Below are 23,819 nucleotides of genomic sequence, written 5' to 3'. Positions count from 1 at the left end.
GCTCTAGACTCCTTCTGGGGGGCTCTAGACTTCTTTGGCTCCAGCAGTCAAATGTTCTCAAGGACCCTGTTATTTCCCTCTCCTGTATTCTCTACAGTTTGGTGATTAATGCTGATATTCATCCAGGAGCCCACTACAGAAACAGAAAGTCAATTTCAATTTCTTTTTTGTCATTCACGTCCATTTAGGAAACCGACGATTTGGTTCCATAAATATCTCTAAGATATTTATCTCACCCTCCCCAATCTGGCGCCCTGGTTCATACTCTAAGCACTTTCTCATTTCTCTTCCAGATTTTCCTGCCTCTAACCTTTCACCACCTGAATCCATCCTCCAAATGGCCGCAACAGTAATTTTTCTAGAAAGCCAAGCTGATCATGTTATTCATGCTTGTTCAAAATTAAGATTCCCATGATCCGGCTGGGTGCGGAGGCTCATGCCCATAATCCCAACACTTTGGGAGGGCGAGGTAGGTGGATCACGAGGTCAAGAGGTCGAAACCATCCTGGCCAATATGGTGAAACCCCATCTCTACTAAAAACACAGAAATTAGTTGGGCGTGGTGGCGTGTGCCTGTAGTCCCAGCAACTTGGGAGGCTGAGGCAGGAGAATTGCTTGAATCCAGGAGGCAGAGATTATGGTAAGCCAAGATCACACCACTGCACTCCAGCCTGGTGACAGAGCGAGATTCTGTCTCAAAAAAAAAAAAAAAAAAAAAAAAAGATTCCCACGATCCATTTATAATAATGATAGCTAACACATATTGATTTAAAATTTGTGAGACAGAAGACAGAGGCTGAAAACTTCTTGAGGGTAAGAATTCTTCATATTTATCTTCATACGCAAAGACTAGCAGAGTTTCTAAGACATAATAGATGCTCAAGTATTCACTAGGTAAAACAAATGATATAACTTCCCATGTCTGCCTTTGTTCACGCTACTCCCTCTTTAGAGAATGAAGACTGGTGATCAACATACAGAATCAAACTGATCTTCTGGTTCATAAAGCATATGTTGAGAAGCAGTTGATTATAAGCCAGAACAGTTCAATGAAATAATAAAAGGGTATCATTTACTGAGTGATGACTACAACTAAATGTTCTGCTAAGGACTGTTTTTCTTATTCTATCCTCATGAAATAGTCTTACGAAGTAGGCACTCATATCCTCCCCGTTTAGAGATGAACAAAGTAAGGTGACTTTCCCTAGGTCATACAGCTAGGAAACATCAATTCTAAGGTATGAACCAAAGCAGTTTGGTTTCAGAGCCCTTGTTCTGGCCAGAGGACAAGTGTTTGAAAGAACCTTTCCAGTCAAACAAAATAGCTATTAAGAGTTGCTGCTTCCTGATCAGGTAAATATGTCCCAGGCATTGGAAAATGCACTTTCCACCTGGTTTCATTTATTGCACAAGTCTTGCTGTTTCCCCATCAAATGGTTTGTTCCAGCAAGCCACGTCTTGGTCCACCCCAGGGCCTTTGATTCTATACACCTTTCTTATGGCACCTGTCAGTCTTCAAGTCTCAGTTCCAGCATCCCCTCCTCTGTGAAATTCTTCCTGAGTCCCTGGATCTGAGTTAAATGAATCCATTAGAATACAATGACTAGATAAGCTATGCTAGAAATGCTAGTTCCATTCTAAAGAGGTTCACTTCGTCTCTCACATTTTTTTTTTTTTTTTTTTTTTTGAGACAGAGTCTCTGTCACCTAGGCTGGAGTGCAGTGGCACGATCTCGGCTCATTGCAACCTCTGCCTCCCAGGTTCAAGCAATCCTCCTGCCTCAGCCTCCTGAGTAGCTGGTACTACACACACACGCCACCATGCCTGGCTAATTTTTGTATTTTTAGTAGAGACAGGGTTTCACCATTTTGGCCAGGCTGGTCTCGAACTCCTGACCTTGTGATCTGCCCACCTCGGCCTCCCAAAGTGCTGGGATTACAGGCGTGAGCCACTGTGCCCAGCTGAGCATTTTTTAAAAGTCATAAACCAGAGTAAGAACAATACCTATATGTCATTGTCTCAATGAAAAAATTCAAATCTTGTTAGTAAAACATGGTAATTCATTCACTCAGTCTTTTTGTTTGTGTTTTTTGTTGTTGTTTTTGAGACAGAGTTTCCCTCTGTTGCCTAGGCTAGAGTGCAGTGGCACGACCTTGGCTCACTGCAACCTCCCCCTCTCGGATTCAAGCAATTCTCCTGCCTCAGCATCCCAAGTAGTTGGGATTACAGGGATGTCCCACCAAATCCGGCTAATTTTTGACACCCAGCTAATTTTTGTATTTTTAGTAGATACGGGCTTTCACCATGTTGGCCAGGCTGGTCTTGAACTCCTGACCTCAAGTGATCTGCCCACCTCGGCCTCCCAAAGTACTGGGATTATAAGCGTGAGTCACCGCGCCTGGCCCTCACTCAATAGTTTTTGAGTCCTGTGATCTGTTGGGTATTATTCTAGGTGCTGGGGATACCTGGCATTTGGTGGAGCTTAGGTATTTCTGAGGGAGGAGGGTGCTGGACGCATAAAGCAGAGGTAGGTGATAGGGTGCTATTTTTGAAAGCGTGTTCATGGAAGGCCTCTCAGAGGAAATGGCATTTGAGCAGTGACCTGAATAAAGTGAAAGACAGCACGAAGGATCTATTTGGAAAGTTCCAGGGTGAGGGTAGAGTAAGTGAAAAGACCACGAGGAAGAGGGGTGCCTGCCATGTTGAGAAATGTTCTTTTTTCCTTTTATTTTCACATAACCTCGTTTTGGTCAGTGACGATTTTTATTTTTTATTTTTATTTTTATTTTTTTGAGATGGAGTTCAGTGGCACGATCTTGGCTCACTGCAACCTCTGCCTCCCAGGTTCAAGTGATACCCCTGCCTCAGCCTCGCGAGTAGCTGGGATTACAAGGACCTGCTATCATGCCCGGCTAATTTTTGTATTTTTAGTAGAGGTGGGGTTTCACCATGTTGGCCAGGCTGGTCTCGAATTCCCAACCTCAGGTGATCTGCCTGACTCAGCCTCCCAAAGTGCTGGGATTACAGGCATGGGCTACCGTGCCCAGCCAGTGATGAATTTTGTAAGAGAAATTCAAGACACATAGTATGTTGGCCTTGTAGGCCCTGAAATACGTATGTGTGTGTTTGTATAAGTTCACGCTTACATGCATATATGTTATATATGTATACACATATGAAATTTATCTTTCAGATTCCCACAGCATCTTTTATTCATTTACTTTTCACGGGTTTAAAATACCTGGTTCCTGCTATCCAAAAGCCTATTCTTTGACCATTTCTGTTCATCATCCATTAGGCAATATACCCTAATGGAGCCACAGAGGTGAAACTCCAGACCCTGGAGGCCCCCAGCTGGCTGCCTGCATTAAGTAGGGAGCTGAACGGGCAGATATGGCTCCTTCAGACAGGTGCCTGCAATGCACAAAAGGGACAGTAGGTGGCGCTGCATCATTCCATATGAATCTTTCTGGAAAGGTGGTTGCAAGAATTGGGGAATTGTGTGAATTGGGTTTCCCTTCTCTTTTCTTGTTTATAGCCCTTCTGTGTGGCAGGAAACAACCGACTCCTGAGGCTGCACATTGCGTGCGTGCGTGCGTGTGTGTGTGTGTGTGTGTACCGGCTGCTCTGGCCTGCCTGCAGCATTTATGTTCCAGAGACCTTTGGCCACCTAATTAAATATTGTGCACATATCATATTGCTATTTGTCTGCAATATTTAAAAAAGCTACTAGAAGAAATAAGAGTGATTCAAACCATAAAGTTGAGATCCTAAAACAGAGTTTCTCAAACTCCAGGGTACATAAAAATCATACTAATCTGTTCAAAGCAGATTATGATGTCATACTTCCAGGAATCCTAATTCAGTGGGTCTGGGATAAGACCCAGAACACTACATTTTTATCGTTTAATTTGGGGGTAGGTGGCTCATTAAGTCACACTTTACAAAATCCTAGTCTGACATTTGCTGGTCAATAAAATGATGGTGTGAACAGTTGAAAAACTACATGGGTTTTCAAGCTACACAGATACTTTTACTCTAAGATGGGGCCAGAAAGTCTTCTGAACATGGCTCCTACATAAGGGAACAGCTAAGGGAAGTGGTTTAGGAAGGACTAGAAGATCCACCTTATCTTTTTTTTTCTACTTCCTGTTCTGCAAGTTTGCAGTCTTCACTGATTTCTTTTTTCTGCAAGACTGGCTGCGACAGGGCAGCTTTCTGAGCAGAAATCTGCATGCTCTGTAAATCCTCTGCCCCATCCGACTGAAGGCAACACTGGCTGCAGCACGTGTCTCATTAGTTTGCAAACTAGCAGAGCACAGTGAATACTATCCCCAAGGAATTACCAACTGTCAGGCTACAACAGACTACCAGGCGCCCAGCAAGACCGGGCCCACTGCTGAAACGCGAGGCAGGAACATCGGCTCCATTTGTTTCAGATGACCTTTGCAAACCCATCTTTTTTTTCAAACCCTCTGGTTTGGAATCAAATCACCTTTCTGCACTGGAGAGTGGTCGGAATGTGTATGTGAGACAGGCAATGGGCTTTCAGGATTGCCCCCGAGGGTAGGAATGGGGGAGGGGCAGAGGACAGGCTTGGTGAGCTAAGAGTTGCTGCTAATTCTACTCTCCCTCACAATCCACTAAGTCCAAATGTATATGCTACTTTATGATGATAGAAAAATCAAGTTTTACTGGGTGCCAGGGTACCATATATTTTGCTCGATGGGACTTTTGGGAATGAGATGTGCATCTACTTGACAGAGGAGAACATCGAGGCTCAGAGAGCTGGAGTGACTTCCCCAGGAGTTTGAAACAAAATCTGGACCTAGTCAGGATGCCCAACTCAGTCCAATGCTTTTTTCCCCCTATAAAGCCACCTCTGCACTTTGGCACCTACAGTCACTCATGACACCCTCCAGCTTTAAGATGCTTGAGAGTGTGACTCAGTCATGTTCCTGTTCTGACTTGCTTTGAGCGTAAAGTGATGCCAGAGTCACAGTGCTTCTCCAATCCTTGATTTCTCCATCTGAAAGACAAGGCCAGAAGTCTATTACGGCATAGATGTGAAGATGAGCAAAATGAGTTTGTGTGCATAGCAAAGCACCCTGGATCCTTTAGGAGGGAGGTACTAACCAGGCATGTCAGAATCTGCTGAAACAGTTATGACATGAGTTTATATGTATGTGAGTTAGCAAACAGCTGCAAACATGACCTTGTTTTTAACACAATTAGTACCAAAGAGCCAGGCTTAGAAAAAAGTTCCATTATGTGAGGCATGCTTATCCAACCACTTAACCCAAGATGAGTCTACAAAATCAAAATCAGAACACGAAACTTTCCATTACAAATTATCTTCCTCTAAGATTAAGGTCAAATATTTTTATCCAATCAACTAGGCTAATGAAATGAAAGAATTGTAAGTGAATGAGAAACTGGTTTCTTTTAGAAGGGTTTCAGCAGCCCTTAATCTTGAGCAGAGAAAATCTCTGTGTGTGTTGTTTTCCTCTCCAGGATTTTGTTAACTAGGGAGGAGTTTTGCAGGGGAGCAGTAGACACCTCAAGGGGTATGATCACACACATAGGAACGAGAAAAAGCCTACAGAGTGACAAAGAGGTGAAGCTATGGAAGATTTAATGGGAGACCCAGAAAATTTAGATCAGACGCTGATACTGGCTTTTAAATCAGTATTTACATGTGATTGGACTATGGTAGATGTATAACAAATTTGTGGTATACGGAACACAATTGTAATTCGTAAGGAAGCTAGTTCTCTAGCAAAATTACCCCTTATAGAATAAGCTATGAGATATGATATGATCTAGGTAGGAGCCATTCTCGGCAAATGTGCTGTCATTTTTATTGCAAGTTATTTTTGTTACTAATCATTAATGTTTGTGATGTATTGTTAAATATTTTAGCATGACCATTTCTACGATACCATTGCTATCATTTCCCTACATACTAACATATAGGGGGGTATTATGTCTTAGTGAGTGGCAAGTCCTGAATGTCTACATAGGACAAGTCAGGGATGGCAGTTAGATGGAAAGGGGCCCCCGTGGTGAGTCCTGAACTATGTAGTTGTGCAACAAGCACACTGCTTCTATCCAAAATGTTTGTTTCTTCAAGATGATCTGTAAAGAGTAGGGGGTAGATGGTAAAAGCTATGGAGACAGCTCCTCCAATCCCAAGCCACTCTTGGCGCTGACACTGACCTTAGTTAGCAAGAGCTAGGATCCTTGCGGCAGGTGGACCTGAGTCTGAAGCATGGTTCTGCTAGATAGTAGGTTGGCCACTTCAAGCAAGTAACTTAAGCTCTCTGAACCTCTACACTTTTTGTAAATAGAGTTACTAATAGTGAGTACTTCACGGGACTGTTTTGAGAAGTGAGGTAATATACATTAAGAGCCCGTTTAGCACAAAGTCTGGAACATACTGTAAACTGTAGCCAAAAATAGACATACCGAGTTGGCACACTGAGAATCATGTGTAACTTTGTCTAGACCCAAATAAAGGAGTGCATGTTTCTTTGAAGCACCTCTGCCATGAGAGTACAGGAGACAGAGATCAGAATTACTGACATGTTAGGAAGACTCAACAACCAAAACATCTCTTGGTCATTGCTTAATAGTCTTGCTCTCTCACTGGACCACAGCAGCTAAAAACGAAAATGTTCTAATTGATACTTTCTGTATTCAATTTTGTTCCATGGGCAAGGTGCAGAGGAGAGGCATGGAGTAATGATGCCTGGCCTTCAGACTCTTGACTAAAACTTGATATTTGAACAAGGCCATTCATATAAAGGAGCTACTTTCATTTAAAGGAAACAATTTCATTAGTAATCAACATAAGTCCTATGACTGGGAAACCCCTTACACCTAACATATGAATGACACATGAGCACACATAACTTAGAAGTTATTATTGTCTCATCGTACTTACTCACATCTTTAGAATCCTCAATGAGGGAAAAGCTTTAGCATTTCTTGGAACTGTTTTCTACCATAGTTTCCTTAACATTGTTTTTATACTCTTTCTCTCTACACCACCTTCTCTCTAACACCAAGTCATCCCACATAGAAGCCCAGGAAACACATTTTTTTTTTTAGAAAAGGAGCAAAACTCTAAAAGGATTATTAATAGCAACATATTATGAGAAGATGGAAATAATCAGATGGTGAGAAACTTATTTACTTGGGCTAATTCTCAATGCATTAGATTGAGTGGTGCATGTGGATTGTTTACAACAATTTCTGACCCCCCCAAAACCAAATTTCTTTGTTTCAACCAAATAGCTCTGCAAGTTGCTCAGGCCCAGCCTCCAGATTCAAGTGTCGCATCTTCAAGGCACCCGGGGTAGGCAGGGGAAATGCAATGAGAATTTGAAGCAATCCAGAGAGTCCAGGATTATTCAAATTCTCTTTGATTGTCTTCTTACTCTTTCCTTATTTTGGTCTCTTAATCATTTCTTCCCCATTCCCCTTCTGTTAAAAGATAACTAGTGCACTTCTTCTAGATACAAAATTGTGAATTCGATTTGAAAGGACACAATGTTTAAGATAGGTCATAAACCAACAACAGTAATAACATACAAGTTACATGTAAGTACAGGACGGCGCTGTCAGAACCCAGACTGTTGTCCACCTGCACGGTCACACGGAAAATGCCCACATTCTGATAGACGTGTTTGATCCCATCTTCTGTGGAGCTGAGATTGACATAAGACACCGCGATACCATCGCCGAAGTCCACTTGGATGAGTGTCCGCTGAACATCACCCTGAAAAACAGCCCAACATCAGAGGGACGAAGTCAGTGTTCAGCTGCTCCTGCCTAGGGGACTGGGGACTATGGCTTGTCCTAGTCCCTGGCTCAGGCATGACAGCAGCCCTGGCTCACTCCTACAGCTAGGAGCATCTGCCTGCCTTTGACAGAATCCCTGTGACATTCCCTGGCAGGCAAGAGTTTGCTATGATGGATACACTCCAAATCTGAAGGACACCAACTACTATAAGTTTCAGGGATTTGAAAATTAATAGTGCTTGATTATCAGCTGCAATGTGATATTCAGTTCCTCCAAAGGCTTTCATGATAGTCTTAACATCCACAAGGATAAAAGGTGTACACACACAACTAAAAAAATTTAGCTTACCTGGGTCAGGCGCAGTGGCTCATGCCTGTAATCCCAGCACTTTGGGAGGCTAAGGCAGGCAGATCACAAGGTCAAGAGATCAAGACCATCCTGGCCAAAATGGTGAAACCCGGTCTCTACTAAAAATACAAAAATTAGCTGGGCACGGTGGCACATGCCTATAGTCCCAGCTACTCGGGGGCCTGAGGCAGGAGAATTGCTTGAATCTGGCAGGCAGAGGTTGCAGTGTGCCAAGATCGAGCCACTGCACTCCAACCTGATGATGGAGTGAGACTCCATCTCAAAAAAAAAAAAATGTAGCCTTCCTGACTGACATGGTAATGGACCACTCCACTTCCTGTGTCTTCAGGACCACCCCTCAACCCGAATCCCCCTCGTTATTTCTCATTCCCTAATTGTATCATAGGAAGGATGGAAGACACTTTGCCTGCTATCTGATATGACACTGGACTCAGCACTGTTATTATTTGAGATAATAATGGTTAATTTTTTTATGCTTCAGCATTTCAAACTATCAAAATGATCTCATGTTATTCTTCACAGATTCTTAGTCTAGTCTGGAGAAAGGAGTAGGCAATCTTTTTTACAGATCTACTTTACAGATGAAGAAGCTGAAGTCAAAAAAGATGTCATCACTTGTTCAAGGTTAACACAGCTAGTCAGTGGCGATCCTGGGATTCTAACCCACCTTTCTGCACTTCCAGGTCATTCATTATAGAGAGAATATAGCACTGTGGGCAATCAAGGCTCTCCTGGGCATGAATTCTCATGTGCCATTAACAAGCTGGAAGACTTCATGCAAGTCATTCAGTCTCCTTCAGTCTCAGTGACAAATCTATGAACTGGGTATATAATAATACCTTACTGTCTTAAAGAGCTGTTGTAAAAAATATGCAGGAAATGAATTACAGATTAATTAGTCATCTGTAAAATGCTACATAAAAATGACTGTAAATCAATGTAGCTGTAAAAGACCTACTATTGTCCCTTTAAAGCTTAATTGAAATTGTGTAGTTCCAAATTTCCCATGGGTAGGCAGAAGAAGATAAATTCTGCATTATAAAATCCCAGACCTGTAAAAAAAGAAATGGCCTTTGGAACAACAGTTTAGATTCTTAAGGAAAAAAGTTGCTTAGACCCCATTGACAAAAACCAGCTTCCTTCACACACAGTCCATCCTTTAACAAATTTTGTTGTTGCTGTTAGCCTTTCCCACTTTCAGGAAAGAAAAAAACAAAAACCTTTGAACTAGAAATGTATGTTCGATTAAGTAAGGTTCATACGGTATCACATTTTTTGAAAAGGCCAAGTTTAAAATGTTGACATTTAAAAGATTAATTCACAGGGAAAAGAAAAGTAGTTCAAATCCTATGAATCTGTGTGACTACTCCTCTGCTCTATGCCTAGCCAAGCATTGTGTGTGGGACTCACAGCAGTAGACTCTCAGTCAGTACACAGGCACAAATTCTCCCCTAGGGTAAAAAGAGAAATTCCATTCAAAACTACAAAATAAATATCCTCAAGCCCAGATATTGTGCACTTACTTGAATTCCCTTCACTAATAAATATAAATGTCAACTATTCTTGCTGACGTGTCCTTCATTTAAACAACCAAAGTGGACTGATCAATTTCTCATTCTGTTTCCAGCTAGTTTCCACTCCTAGTTTTTAACAGAGTTGCCAGGAAGACAGCCCTAGGTGTGGGCATGGGGAAAGAGCCCACTTTTGAAGCAAGTATCTGAGGGAAATAGCAAGGATATCTGGGGTTATCCACAGAATAAAACAAGGAATGCAGTTTCCACTAGAGAGGGGGAGGACATGAGGGAAGAGGGAGACAGACAAGTTTAATGTACTTTGTGGCAACAGACTGAGCATCAGGCAGGGCCCATCATTTGCAAAAGGACAGGGGAGATTCACACCTTCAGTCAACTCTACTTCAGCCTCCACTGAGAAACAGCAGACACACAGGTGGGAAGAATACAACTTTGGCTGCCATTGCTTGAGTCTACCTTGCCTTGCCCTTTCTGTCTGGTCTTCATCACTTCCCTTTTGTTGTCCTGCATCAAGACCAGTTACACAAAAGCCCTTCAATTTCTATCTCTCTTGATGTCTACTGTCTGTCTTGCTGCGTTTTGTTTCATGATAGGATTCTTCATTCTCCATTCATGGAATGTTCTCTGCCTATATAACAGGTGAAAGGATGGAGCTACTCAAAGTTTGGACTAGTGCATTAGTAAGGTTTCCATTACAGACTCAGGCTATTAGGGTGTTAGGTCAGGTATTTTACATATAATTATATAACAGATCATACTTTAGATGATAGAATCAAGTATTAAGTTTAACATGCACCTGACTGCCCCTGAAGACAAAGGCATGGAATTCTCCAATCAAATGTGAAGTCCCCAGGACCTCCTGATGTTGGGACAGACCTCTGGGCTTGGACTCTGCACTAAGAGATAAGAATGTCAAGGGGCCATGTATGACAGCAGAAGGCAGCAAATTATATTCCTGTTGTCACTTTCCACTAAAGGTGGACAAACTAGATTCCATGCCTTTTCCTTCAGGAGCTCTCAGGTGAGTGGTAAGACTAATACCACTGTAACAGCTTCATACTGGGGCTCATCTGTCATTATATTCTGGTGTTCCCAGGCTCAAATGACTGCTAGAAGCAAGGATGCCAGCCACTTTCAGAGAATAAGAAACTGAGCAAAGGGATGGCAGCCCAAGTCCTAATAACTATTGACTAGGCATACTCACCCTACCAGCTCTCTGGTCATTCGTTCACCCAACTGTCAGATATTCATTGAGTGTCTATCTCATGTCAGTCACCAAATGGGAAAATGTTATTAAGCAAGCAATAGCCAAACAAACAAAACAAATATGGCCTGGGCTTTCATGAGCTTACAGACCACTAGTGAAACACATGTACTTTAATTAACTAATTATGCAAATAAAATTATTGCAGGGTGACATGAAGGAAAGGTACATGGAGTTGTAAGGTTTTGCAATACACAGGACTAGAGAGCTGATCTGATTGGGAATTTCAAAGTAGGCTTCCAAAAGGAAGTGATATCTGAGCTGAGAATACCTGAAAGAAGCAGGTAAATTAACCAAATGGAGGAGATGAATGAATGAGGTACAACTGAGAGAGTGCAGGCCAGGGGAACAGAGGGAACAGATGTGCAAAGGACCTGTGGTAGAGGGAGATAGTACGGTTGAAGAAATTTAAAAAGAAGGAGGAAAAAGAGAGAGAGAACAAGAACATGTTATCAAATGAGGTTAAAGCAGAGAAAAATACCTTTTCGGACTTGTGAGTCAAATTCCTGATTTTTATCTTTTTCCTAAGAGCAATGAGAAGCCATTGAAGTGTTTTAATTTTTTAAATGTTTTTAAAATTTTGATTGATAATAATCACATATATTTATGGGGGTATATGTGATACTTCAATACATGTATATAATGTGCAGTGATCAAATCAGGGTAACTGTGACATCTATAACCTTGAACCTTTTTTATTTCTTTGTGTTGGAAACATTCAAATTCCTTTCCTCTATCTATTTTGAAATATATGATAAATTATTGTTAATGACAGTTAATACTGTACTGTGTTATAGAACATTAGAACTTATTCCTCCTGTCTAACTGTGATTATGGACCCATTAACCAATCTCTCCCTACCCAGCCTCTTGTAGCTACCATTCTACTCTCCTATTCTGTGAGATCAACTTAATGATTCAAGTGTTCTAAGTAGGGGTTTAAGGGAAGATGGCATGATGATATTTTTAATTAAAAATGATCACTCTGGCTATGATATGGAGATGAACTGGAAGGGGATCCAAGTGTGCTGGAAAGCCAATTTGGAGGTATTCTAGGATAGATGATAGTAGATTAAACAAAACAAAACAAAACAAAAAAAACAAAAAAGCTCCAGCAGAAAATTATATGCACCTTTCTGTCAAAATTAATTCTCAGAGTTTATTGGTTTTGAAATCAGTAATTCTGAGCCTTTGATATCAACATCTGTTTTAGGAGTTTTATTTCTGAATCTTGATGTCCAACTACTACCCAAGATCCAGCACTGTTTTGAGGCCTCTGAGAGGATGCCCAGTACTGCTGCAGTCTGAGGTCTGTAGCCGATGCTGGGCTGTAGCGAAGGCTGAGGTCCTGTCATTCTGATTGTTGAATATTAGGTCTTCTTGTGGTCGGATTCATCTGAAGATGAACACTGCAGCACAAGTTGATGCTATTCTTACTTGGTTTAATATGATGAAAAAGCTTTACCAGGATGCTTTAGGATTCTAAATACTAAGGTTGTAATAAGGCTGGGAATGGAAAGACTAAACTCATTGTTTGTGGACTGGAGCATAATCACAAACAAAAGTGTCATAATACATATGCAGCCAAGATTAGCAAACTTCGCTATAAAAATGAGTTGCTGGGTGGTACTAGGATAGACTGTGTGAACTCCACGGGTCTGAGAAGTGTCTGGTTAATGGTTGTATCTTCAGTGCCTTAATGCAACGCCTGCGAATGATCCTTTTTAGTTCCATATAATTTGAAAATTGCACATTTCTATTGTGTTTGTCAAAATTCTTTCTTATATATTATCTCATGTGGATGTTAGGACCCTAGGAGATAGAAAGGATAGATGTTATTTATGTTTGATACACCAGAAAATCTGGAGTACAGAGGGGTTAAGTAAGATGCATAAAGTCACGCAGCTAGTTAGAGACCTACAGAAGGGTTTAAGAAGATCTGTGCTTTGACTTGACCTATTCAGTTCAGTTCTCTTTGAGTTTCTCTAATTGAAATTCCTTGCAATATTTCTCTCAGACCAAGAGGAAGGTGGTAACAAAGATAAAGTATTATTTTCTTTTCTTGCTTGACTGCATTCCTGGCTTTGACTCTTTTCCTCTCTAACAATGATAGGTTGGCATTTACTCAACACTCCACTTCTGTCTACCCGCTAGTAAAACAGTATCATGTTTAAGCCACAAAGACGATAGAGAATATGAGAAACAATTGGTATTCATAGTCAGTAGTCAGTAAAGTCATGTGTATAATTAAGTGAAAAATACTTCAATCTAATAAATCAAAAGAAATCATTTCTGAAACTAAATCCAGGCTGGCAAACATCTAGACTATTATAAAATTCTTAGATCTAATGCTCTTTAGTCACATATCCTAATACAGACACAGAATTGAGAAGGCTAGTTCAAAAGAAGTTCCTGAGAAAGGCACAAAACCCACATGAAATCCACGTGATGATTCTATTCTCCAAGGGCATTGCTGACTTCTAGAATAGAAAAACAAATATATCAAATGGCCACCAGGAAGCCAATATTAACCTGAGCAATGAAAGGTGTGTGAACCTATCAGTTCCTGTAACACAGATTCAGAGAAGAGTGGGAAAATAAATGCTATGGAAACTCAACACGGACAGCCTCAGTCCAGAAATGAGACTCCAAGATGTCCCTTAAGGCATCAGAGACCCATTGTAGACAGATACCAGGCTCGTATATCAGAACTTGGTCCATGCAAGCACAGCAGTGGCCCTGACTCAAGCTTCGTATGAGCAAATTACATTGCAGAAAAATCACTAGTATAACCCATTTTTAATTTAAAAAAGCAACAAATAACACAGTAAATATAATAAATCTGTGTGTGTTTGTGTGAGTACGGAGAAAGGTGATAGCAAAGGTAGCCCAGACTTAATATTGATTACCCTGGAAGTGGAGTGAAGTGAGGGGCAGGAAGGGATCAGCAGGATTAAAAGAAAGGAGTGAATGAGGAGAAATACATATTTCTCCAAATTTAAAAGTGGGTAGAGGACTGTATAACACAAGAAACATTACAAAATACAACATTATACCTCTACTATTACTGTAAATATTTTAACATGGATTATATACATTGGAAATAACCAATGTAACACAGACTTTGTTTTGACTGATGATGGAATATAACCAGCTGGATTTCTGTTGTTATTTTTGTGTTCTTTTGACCACAAAGTAAGATTTTTCACACATCATTAAGCAGCATTGAGTGACAGAAAGGAAATCAGATTATTTCAGCCATTTCTTTATATGCCTAAGGATATTTAGGCAGAGTACAGCATATGAAATAAAAGTAACTCACCATTATCCTGCATACCCTACTCTAAGGAGGTAGACTCAGGTTAGCAAGGTCTCAACAAGAAGTGGAAAAGGAAATAACATTTCAATGTACCCTGGTATTCAAAGAAGAGATTTCATCAGCCAATGTAGTAAATACATGGAGAGAAAAGCTATCCTCCTGTGTTTATTCAGAACAGTGAACTATGGCATGTGACTTTGTACACAAAGTGAGAGTGCAAGTAAGATTGATCTAGTTGGGTGCAGTGGCTTATGACTGTAATCTCACTACTTTGGGAGGCTGACGTGAGAGGACCACTTGAGTCCAGGGAGTCAAGGCTGTAGTGAGCCATGATTGCACCACTGCACTCCAGCCTGGATAACAGAGTGAAACACTCTCTCATTAAAGACAAAAAATAGAAAAGGAAAACAATTGCTCTACAAGATCCCCTGGGTGGTCACTAAGGGAGAAGAGAGAAAACATTTCTTGAAAGTTTACTGTGTCAGAAATAATAGCAACTACTTTCTATATATTATCTTATTTAATCTTTGTATCAGTCTGTTTTCACACTGCTATAAAGAACTGCCTGAGACTGAGTAGTTTATAAAGTAAAGAGGTTTAATTGACTCACAGCTCCACATGGCTAGGGAAGGCCTCAGGAAACTTACAATCATAGTTTAAGGGAGAGCAGGCATGTCTTGTGTGCTGGCATGTGAGATACAGTGTGTGTAGGAGGAACTATCAAATACTTATAAAACCATCAGGTCTCTGAGAACTCACTCACTATCATGAAAACAGCATAGAGGAAACCACCCCTACGATCCAATCACCTCCCACCAGGTCCTTCCCTCAACACTGGGGATTATGAGGATTACATTTCAAGATGAGATTTGGGTGGGGACACAGAGTCAAACCATATCAATCTTCAACCCTAAGAGAACTCAGACCTGTTCAAATTTGCCTAGAGTCACAAGACTAGTTTGAATCAGGCTGTTCTTAACTCTGAGTCCAGCACTCTTACAACTCGTTCACAGAAAACACTCAAACTACACTGGTGCTCATTCCCAGATGGGTGCTAAAGAATGAATTCACTGATGTGTGAAACCAAAGAACTTTGTAAGCTTCGCTAACTACAACCCTTTAGAGGAATGCCAAAGTGATGTAAGATGATCCCAGTGTAATATGCCAGGCTCTATAAAATACCCCAGAAGCTTCAAAATGTGTTTGTGAGGGTTCCTGGTGGTGTGAGTGTTTGACAAAGTCTAACATGACTAATCAGGAAACAAATGTTGTAATTGTGTTGGACCTTCTCATGTGACATTTTATAATAGTAAACTGAGCTTTTATAGAACAAGAAAAAAGCAGTCTAGGATAAAAGGCAGCTACACACAACCTATCTTCTGTTCCCAAGCAAGTTATTTGTCCTCTCTGACTTCTCTTCCAAGAGGTGCTGCCACTGCTGAAAGCCAAAGTTTCCACACCAGAGCAGCTGGGACAGAGTGCTCCCAGGATGTCTGGTTTGAATCATGCCCTATAGGTGTTTCTTCAGTTTCAAAACTGAGCTCTGGACAGTGACTTCAAGATGTTCAAATCCCTGCATAATTACAGAGTATTGTTAGCCTTTTCCTCTTGTCTGTTCAAAGATGGTTTTCTAAAGCACATGTCTTTCTTCAAATGTGCACACCTCCTGAGCTTCTCTGCAAGCAAAACCTACAGTGAATTTGGATGCTCTGACCTGGGAGATGAAGAGTCACCACTGTGAAGAGGATAGTGCAGAAGGTTTTACATTTTTTCTAGAGAACTCAGATCTGTCAAGGCCAGGAATTCCAGAGAGAGCACACTTTGAACACACCAAATCATTTGCCTAGATTTATGACATTTCACTTTACTCTCTCTCTTTGAGACAGAGTCACCGGCTGTGTCACCCAGGCTGGAGTGCAGTGGCGCAGTCTCGGCTCACTGCAAGCTCCGCCTCCCAGGTTCACGCCATTCACCAAACTCGAGTGGCGGGACTGGGCTGACGCCACCGCCGGCTAGTTTTTGTATTTTTAGTAGAGAGGCGGGTTTCACCGTGTTAGCCAGGATGGTCTCGATCTCTCCTGTGCTGTGATCCACCCGCCTCGGCCTCCCAGTGCGCAGGATTACAGGAAGCTGAGCCACAGCCCGGCCTGACATTTCACTTTCTCTCAGATGAAATGAAGATGGCTGTTTTTCGGGCCCTTCTGTGAGGTCTCAGATCCTTGGGACTTGACTAACTAAAAACCCAAATACTTCTGGATCTAATGCCCAGATCAAGACATTCCAATAGCAACATCACAAAGTGGTTTAATCCTTCCCTTGGAAATGGGCGATAGTACCATGTATTTCACTGAATCCCAAATTTCCCTTTTGTGTGTTCTGTACTTGGTGTCTGGTTTAAAATGGAACAGAATATATAAGGCAGGAGGAGTACTTAGCGTGTGTAAGCAGATAATGACTATGAGCTGGGGCCTCTGTACTCTATCTAGATACTGTGGTATAGAGAGGTTCAGAATCTTGGCCCATTGCAGTTTGGAAGCACTTTTTAGATAATAAGGGGCACTGCTATACTGTTACCACTGCATGGTGGCTGTAGGAATTACATCAGCAGGCTCTGGCTGCCAAATGACATAAATCTTATAAATGTTTTTGAATGACTTTTGAAATTCACTCATAAAGTAAAAACATTCAACTATGTAATTAGAACAAAATTATATATACTTTGAAAATAGGAGGAAGTTTCCTTTAGGAATAAATCTCTATAGAATCGGGTTTTCCTAGTAGTAAAATATGTAACAGAAATATGTCAGCATAGTTAGAAGCAATTTTAAAAAAAGAAAAAAAAGGCATGGTATATTCATTGGTAAAATACAGAAATACATAAAATGATGACAAAGAAAATCAAAATCACCCATAATTATATCACCGACAGATTACCTTGTTAACATATTGGTGAATACCATTTTAATCAATGAGAATGCACGTGGACACAGATACCACTCCTGTAACACTGGAATCACTATACTGTTTTAAGCATTATGTGGTCAACATGTTTAAATAGCTTAAATTTTTATACCTAGTATCACTTGGTGGTCTTAACCAAGTCATAAGATCTCTTCTATGAAATGGATATATGATTTCTTGCCCTGGAAGTCACTTCATCCCCCTTCTAAATTATTAGGTTGTTGTGAAATTCATTTTAAAGAGGTGCTGCATGTGAAAGAGGTGCCCTACAAAAGTTAGGTGGCAACCTGGGAATTAGAAGACCTAGTTTTATGTCCTTCAAAAAACATTGTTTATTTGGACCTCAATTTCTCTACTTGTAAATTAAAGATGGGAAGAGCCGATGATCCTAATTGCCACTTCCAAGTCAGATAATCTGTGATTTTTACAATTCTATTATTCTTGTTATTAGCATTATTGTGAATCAACACATATATATTCTAACATCAATTTGTGCTGCTGAGATAAGCTCAGATCTCACGTAAAGATGCGGAACTTATTCAAGTGCTGCTGTCATAAGGTGGAGACTTTCCACTGCACATTAATGGTAGACCAGCTTGAGGACTGAGCAGCTGAGCAGAGGGTCATAGAATAACAAATGGCAAAGTGCAAAGCCAGAAGCCTGAGGAAGTTACTCACTCAGATGAGGATTGCATGGTGTGATGAAACCTTGATTCAGGGCTGGTGACCACCCAGGTGGATGAAGTGGGACATTAGTATTGTCAGGGCCTAAAGTAGGCAGACTAGAAGATTGAAAATTCAAACTGAAGACTATTTCATGAATCCAGCCTCTGGGATGTTTGCTGAACTGGAACTGTCAGTAATGAGCCAGGTATACAAGTCAGACTAAAGTTCTTAGCAAACATCTTTTCATTGAGATCCTAAAGAACAGCAATACTCCAATATAGTTGCATTTGTTTTCAGGGGAGAGAAAAGTGGAGCCTTAGAAAGGGTTGCTGACCAATCCAACTTGAACTTCAGACATTAGGCTTCTAGCTAAAGACAACCCATATTGCCTGCCTCATTTCCTTCAACAACAACAAGTGAGAAGAAATTAAGTGGCTCAATTTCCTTGCTAGAGTCAAAGAGAATAATGCTGAATGGAGAAAGGAGTAACACACGAGAAAACCTCAAGTCTTCAAGGCTCACTGAAATCAGCTTCCACTCCTTTGTATGGAAGAATAAAACAGTTGAGGTGTCTATGCCAGAACTAAGCTGACTTAGAAACTGATATCTGCCTCACAGGGTCAGGAGATCGAAACCATCTTGGCCAACATGGTGAAACCCTGTCTCTACTAAAAATTCAAAAATTAGCTGGGCGTGGTGGTGCGCGCCTGTTATCCCAGCTACTCATGAGGTTGAGGGAGGAGAATCACTTGAACGCAGGAGGCGGAGGTTGCAGTGAGCTGAGATCACACCGTTGCACTCTAGCCTGGCAACAGGGTGTGTCTGAAAAAAAAAAAAGAAAGAAAAGAAACTGATGCCTGCCTCAACATAACACTGCTTATTAACCCTTTGTGCCACCACTAAAGGCTCCAAATAACCTTTTCTCCAGATGAGAAAGTAGGTCAAATTGTCATGAATTCAGACGAGTGAGTATCTCGTAGAAATTTTTATCAACAGCCATCTTCTCTACCATCTGATGGTTGACAGCATCCTGCAATATTTATGAAGTGTTATTACACTGTGGGTACTTTAATGCTCCCCTAAGTCTTTCAATGTATATGAAATTATGAATCATTGAAATCTGTCTAACGAGGACACAGTCCTCACGTTTTGGAGTTAAATCTCACAAAAGTGATAATCATGAATTTTCCTTATTAAGTTTCAGTCTTTGTATGTAAATTGAAGTATTAAGACAATGAGATACAGATCAAAGTTTTAATTTTCGTCCCTTGCCTTAGATTTAATTTAAAAGTCTTAAATTATGCAGAGAATTGCATCTCTTTACTCTTACAGCTGTTTAAAACAGATTTAATTATCTTCCTTAACACGCAGATACTACTTCTGCCTATCTGTTCTCTCAAACAAATGCCTCCCAAATCAGTTTTGTTGAGTTCTTCAGACTGATTAGGGCCTTTGCCATCTATCCTGTGCCTTCAGGTCCTTGCATTGGATTTCTCTGGGAAGCTGAGTTATTGTGTTGAAAGTCTATAGGCTCATTAGGTTCTCATTAGTGGTCCAGGGGACATCCATCTTGAGTGAGTCTCCAAGCACAGAGATGCCACCTCTCACTGCCTGCTTGAATCTCAGTGCAAAACACCTTCGATCAGTTTCCTAAAAGTCAGGTATAGTTTGAAAATGTTCAGCATCTTAGACTCAACCTTATGGACTTCTCTACTCCTCTTCCTGTTGGTTCTTGGATCAACAGTTCTTTATTTTTAAGGCAATAATGATGCCTAAATGCATTGTGTGTGCTTGTGTGTGCGCGCACGTGTGTTCTTCTTTCATCTGCCACAGTGAGTCTGGGATGGAAGTACGACTGCTCCTTTGCCTTGTGCTGCTAATGAAGGTTCTGTCATGAGAGTACACTTGGAGAGAACCCTAAAAGCAGCAGGAAATGAGGCAGGGGGTATTGATGACATTGGAATTTTTCATCAACCTCAGAATAGCTATGTGGTTTTCTGAGTAACACATCAGGTGAGCCAAGTTGTAGGATTTTGGAGGAATTGTGTTATGGAAGCATTTCTGTCATCTAGGTTTTGAGGGTGACCTCATATGCTATTTGCAGGAAAGAATCCCATTTCTTGCATATATTAAATCTGTAATTTTCTGGCTTGAGCATATACTACTGTATATGAAGTTGCAAACTAGTATCAGTGTACCTAGCCTTTATTTATTTTCTGTCAATAAGAAGTTCTCTTTGCTCTGGTTTTAGCAATGTTTTCACTGATATTCTTATGCTAGAATTAGGATACGCACTAGGAAAGGATTAAGGAAGAGATTTAGATTTCAGATGAAGATTTTACCATGTTTTGACTGGTTTTCAAATGTTAAGAGTCTTTTCCTTTTAAGTTTCAGTTTTATCTCTACGCTTCTTGGGGAAGCCTATCCAAATCCAGATACATTTATTGAATTTCTATCAATATGTTAGGTACATTGTACAGAGATGTGGGAACTGCAATCAGGAGTGACATGATTCTTACCTTAAACTATACCCCCAGTATAGTTTACTGGTGGATGCCAAAAATATTATTACAAAATAATGCAATAAATTACGCATTATAATTATATTTAGATAATTTATTATTAATCTTTTTTATTTCCAATAGATATAAGGTATTAGGCACTTTCTACTTCATGTCATTAGATTTTCATTTAAAACTCAATATAACAGAGGTCCTAGTCAAACCAAAACATAAATTCCCACAAACTAAAGTAAGTCCATTAATGAATGAAAAGTACATGATATAAAATTGGCACTTAGTAAAATATTCGTCAAAGAACAAATAAATAAACACAAATATCTAACTATTTGCTGAGACAGCTGATGCCTCAGGTCTCTGATGGTTTAGATGGAATGCAAAGGATATGGAAATTACAAGGAGGGGTTTGTATGCAAGTAACTGGGGCAAAGAAAAGAAGCTTAGATCAGTCCCTAACCCAACCTAGCCCCATAAAAAAAAGACAAGACTGTGGGAGAAAGTTGAACCATGATATAAGATGGATAGAGGCACAAGCTTTGGTACTCACATGAAAAAAAAAAAATACTGTAACAACTTGGGGAGGTGAATCTTTTGCCCTCTCTGCATTAATCACACTGTGATGTCGTATCAGAACCTAGCAGAGACCTCTAGGTTTCTTTGGTACCTGGAAGACTTGCTTTTTACAGGCATCAGCAGCATGACTTTAAGATCCCTGTTTTTATAAAGAGTTGGTAACAGACATGGGGCAAGAGTCAGGCACTATTTTCAAAGTAATTTCAGAAGGATCAAATTTAAATAAGAAATGCACTCATACAGATTTTGAGGAGAATAAAGATAGCATGTATTGCCAGTAGGGGCACATGCCAGGGATTTTTTGTTTTTGTTTTGGATTTAATTAAAAAATATTATAGCCTAATTTATACCCAAGCCTCTGAAGAAACACATGTATTCTAAATTCCTTGGGTGCTGCATTCATATCCTATGGTTTTGCAATATTCTTTAGAATAGATAAACAGTGTCAGGCACACTAGGCATTCAACGAAGGCATCATTTTCCAAAGAGGCGGAACCCAGAGAGGATTTCACATCTCTCTTTGCTGAAGTGTTCTTCCACAAATGGATCCCAAGCCATTAGCATTCTCAGAGAAGCCAGGAGGAAAATTTTGGTACGTTTATTGATTAGTGTCTAAGAATGAAAATAAGAGCCACAGGCTAAACTGGCTTGGTCATTGATGATTTGGCCTTTTCTTTCTACTCCTTGATCTTTGTGACTACTGATAATCCCAGCCATGGGTTTCTACAGAGGCTTAGGAGCTACATGAAGTTCTTCTTAGAAAATGGTTCCTTCACCATAAAGAAGCAGTAGAAAGACAAGACACCACAGATCCTGGATTAGACCCTAGGCTCTAATAGTTAGCAGTTGTGTGATCTCAGGTAAGTTACTTGCCTTTCTGTGCCTCAGCTGTGCCATCTATAAAATGACAATAATGGTAACACCTACTTGCATAGAGTTGCTGTCAGATCTACATAAGATAATTCATGAAAAGCCTCACAAACTGCAACAGTGGTGCTCAATGAATGTTGGATAACCACATTATTATTATTGTGTCAAGTGTCAATTCTCCTCAACTTTTGAGACACTCTGTGTCTCTTCATTCTGCATTGCTAATCACGTGCATCTCCTGTGCCTACATATATAATCCAGAGGCTCACAGAGAAACTGAGGGTCTTTTTCTGCGAGGAGGAGTCTGAATCATCAGCACAGCATCTCACAATCACATGTGAGGTCCCCAGGGTCTCCTGATATGAAGAATGTGCTGTTGGCTTGGTGCTCTGCACCAGGAGAACAGAGCGTCAAGGAGCCAGATCTGACAGCTGGAGGCAGCAGATTTCATCCCTGCTGTTGAAGCTTTGCCCACTCAAGTGGAATGAACTGACTTGTTATCTTTTTTCCTTCTTGTGCCCAGAAGGCATGAATTCACATATCTTCGAACCAGACTCCCCAATCTGTTCCCACATCACTCAACCCAGTGTGAGATGCCTGATGATGATCTTTGTTACATGGAAAGCAGAGTTGAACAGATGAGAACCAGGTCTCTGTCCCTGAAGTGTGTTCTCTATCATTTGCACAAAGGCTGGAGCTAATCAGAAGTGAAAGTTCTTGTTTCAGATCTTGCTATATTGTGTTCTCAGAAATGGAAAAGCTCTCCGAACTCTGCCTTAGTATAAACATCTGCTGCTTCAAAAGACGACACTCCTCTGGGTACCAGGATCAGGTGCCTCACGTCTCTGGGAAGAGAACCTTCACATTCACCTCGCACACAGGGTGGAAGTTTGGCCCTAAGCGTACCAGAAAGGTTTTTCTTATTTTTCCTTTTTTTTTTTTTTTTTTTTTGCCCAAAGATGTAAATATAAAGTACTATATTTTAAATGGATTTCCAAAATGACTTTTAAGTAAGCTTTTTGTTGAGTAAAATGTACTTAACATTGTACATTACTCAAATTGTACATTAATGTAACATACTCATTGTACATTAAAAATGTACAAATCACTGAATATACAACTTGAATTTTGCAAAGTGAATGCATCCATTAACTGCTACCCAGATGAACCAGCTGAAAACTGTCAGTACACCCAAAGTTCTCCAATCACCCTGCCTCCAAAGTTAACAGTAATTCTCCCTTCTATTACATGAATTATTATTATTGAGATGGAGTCTAGCTCTGTCACCCAGGCTAGAGTGCAGTTTTGTGATCTCAGCTCACTGCAACCTCCGTCTCCTAGGTTCAAGCGAATCTCCTGCCTCAGCCTCCCAAGTAGCTGGGATTACAGGCGCCCACCATCACGCCCAGCTAATTTTTGTACTTTTAGTACAGATGGGGTTTCACTGTGATGGCTAGGCTGGTCTCGAACTCCTGACCTTGTGATCTGCCCGCCTCGGCCTCCCAAAGTGCTGGGATTACAAGTGCGAGGCACCACACGTGGCCACCATAAATTATTAATAGCTTTGACTATTTTTGCATTTTAATTAAATGGAATAATGCAACATATATTCTTTTTAGTCTGACTTCTTTAGCTCAATAATGGATATGACATTTATCCAAGTTTTTTGCATATAGCTTTAGTTTGTTCTTTTTCATTGCTGAATGACATTCCATTCTGTAAATATACTATAGTTTATGTATTCTACTATTCATGGATGTTTAGATTGTTTCCAGTTATGGCTCTTACAAATACTTTTGCTACGCATATTATCTTACATACATTCTGGTGCGTATGTGTATGCATTTCTGATAAGTATATACTTAAAAGTGGAAACACCGGATCATAGGTGGTATACATGTTCAGCTAGAGCAGTTAATGTCAAACAAGTCCCAAATGGC

The 23,819-nt window shown here is 40.5% G+C and overlaps 1 protein-coding gene across 3 annotated transcripts in view; it reads right to left on the bottom strand.

Annotated features, from left to right (window-relative positions):
- SORCS1 (sortilin related VPS10 domain containing receptor 1) overlaps positions 1 to 23,819 on the bottom strand; it is a 594,356-nt gene that overhangs the window by 50,691 nt on the left and 519,846 nt on the right. For all 3 annotated transcript variants that reach the window (XM_009215327.3, XM_003904235.4, XM_009215326.3), the window contains exon 19: positions 7,597 to 7,783. In XM_009215327.3, the coding sequence (XP_009213591.2) occupies positions 7,597 to 7,783 (187 nt within the window). The remainder of the gene's footprint in view (positions 1 to 7,596; positions 7,784 to 23,819) is intronic.

Source organism: Papio anubis, chromosome 11 (genome assembly GCF_008728515.1).
Source record: "Papio anubis isolate 15944 chromosome 11, Panubis1.0, whole genome shotgun sequence".
NCBI classification, from domain to species: Eukaryota; Metazoa; Chordata; class Mammalia; order Primates; family Cercopithecidae; genus Papio; species Papio anubis.
This window is presented reverse-complemented; position numbering and strand designations above follow the sequence as displayed.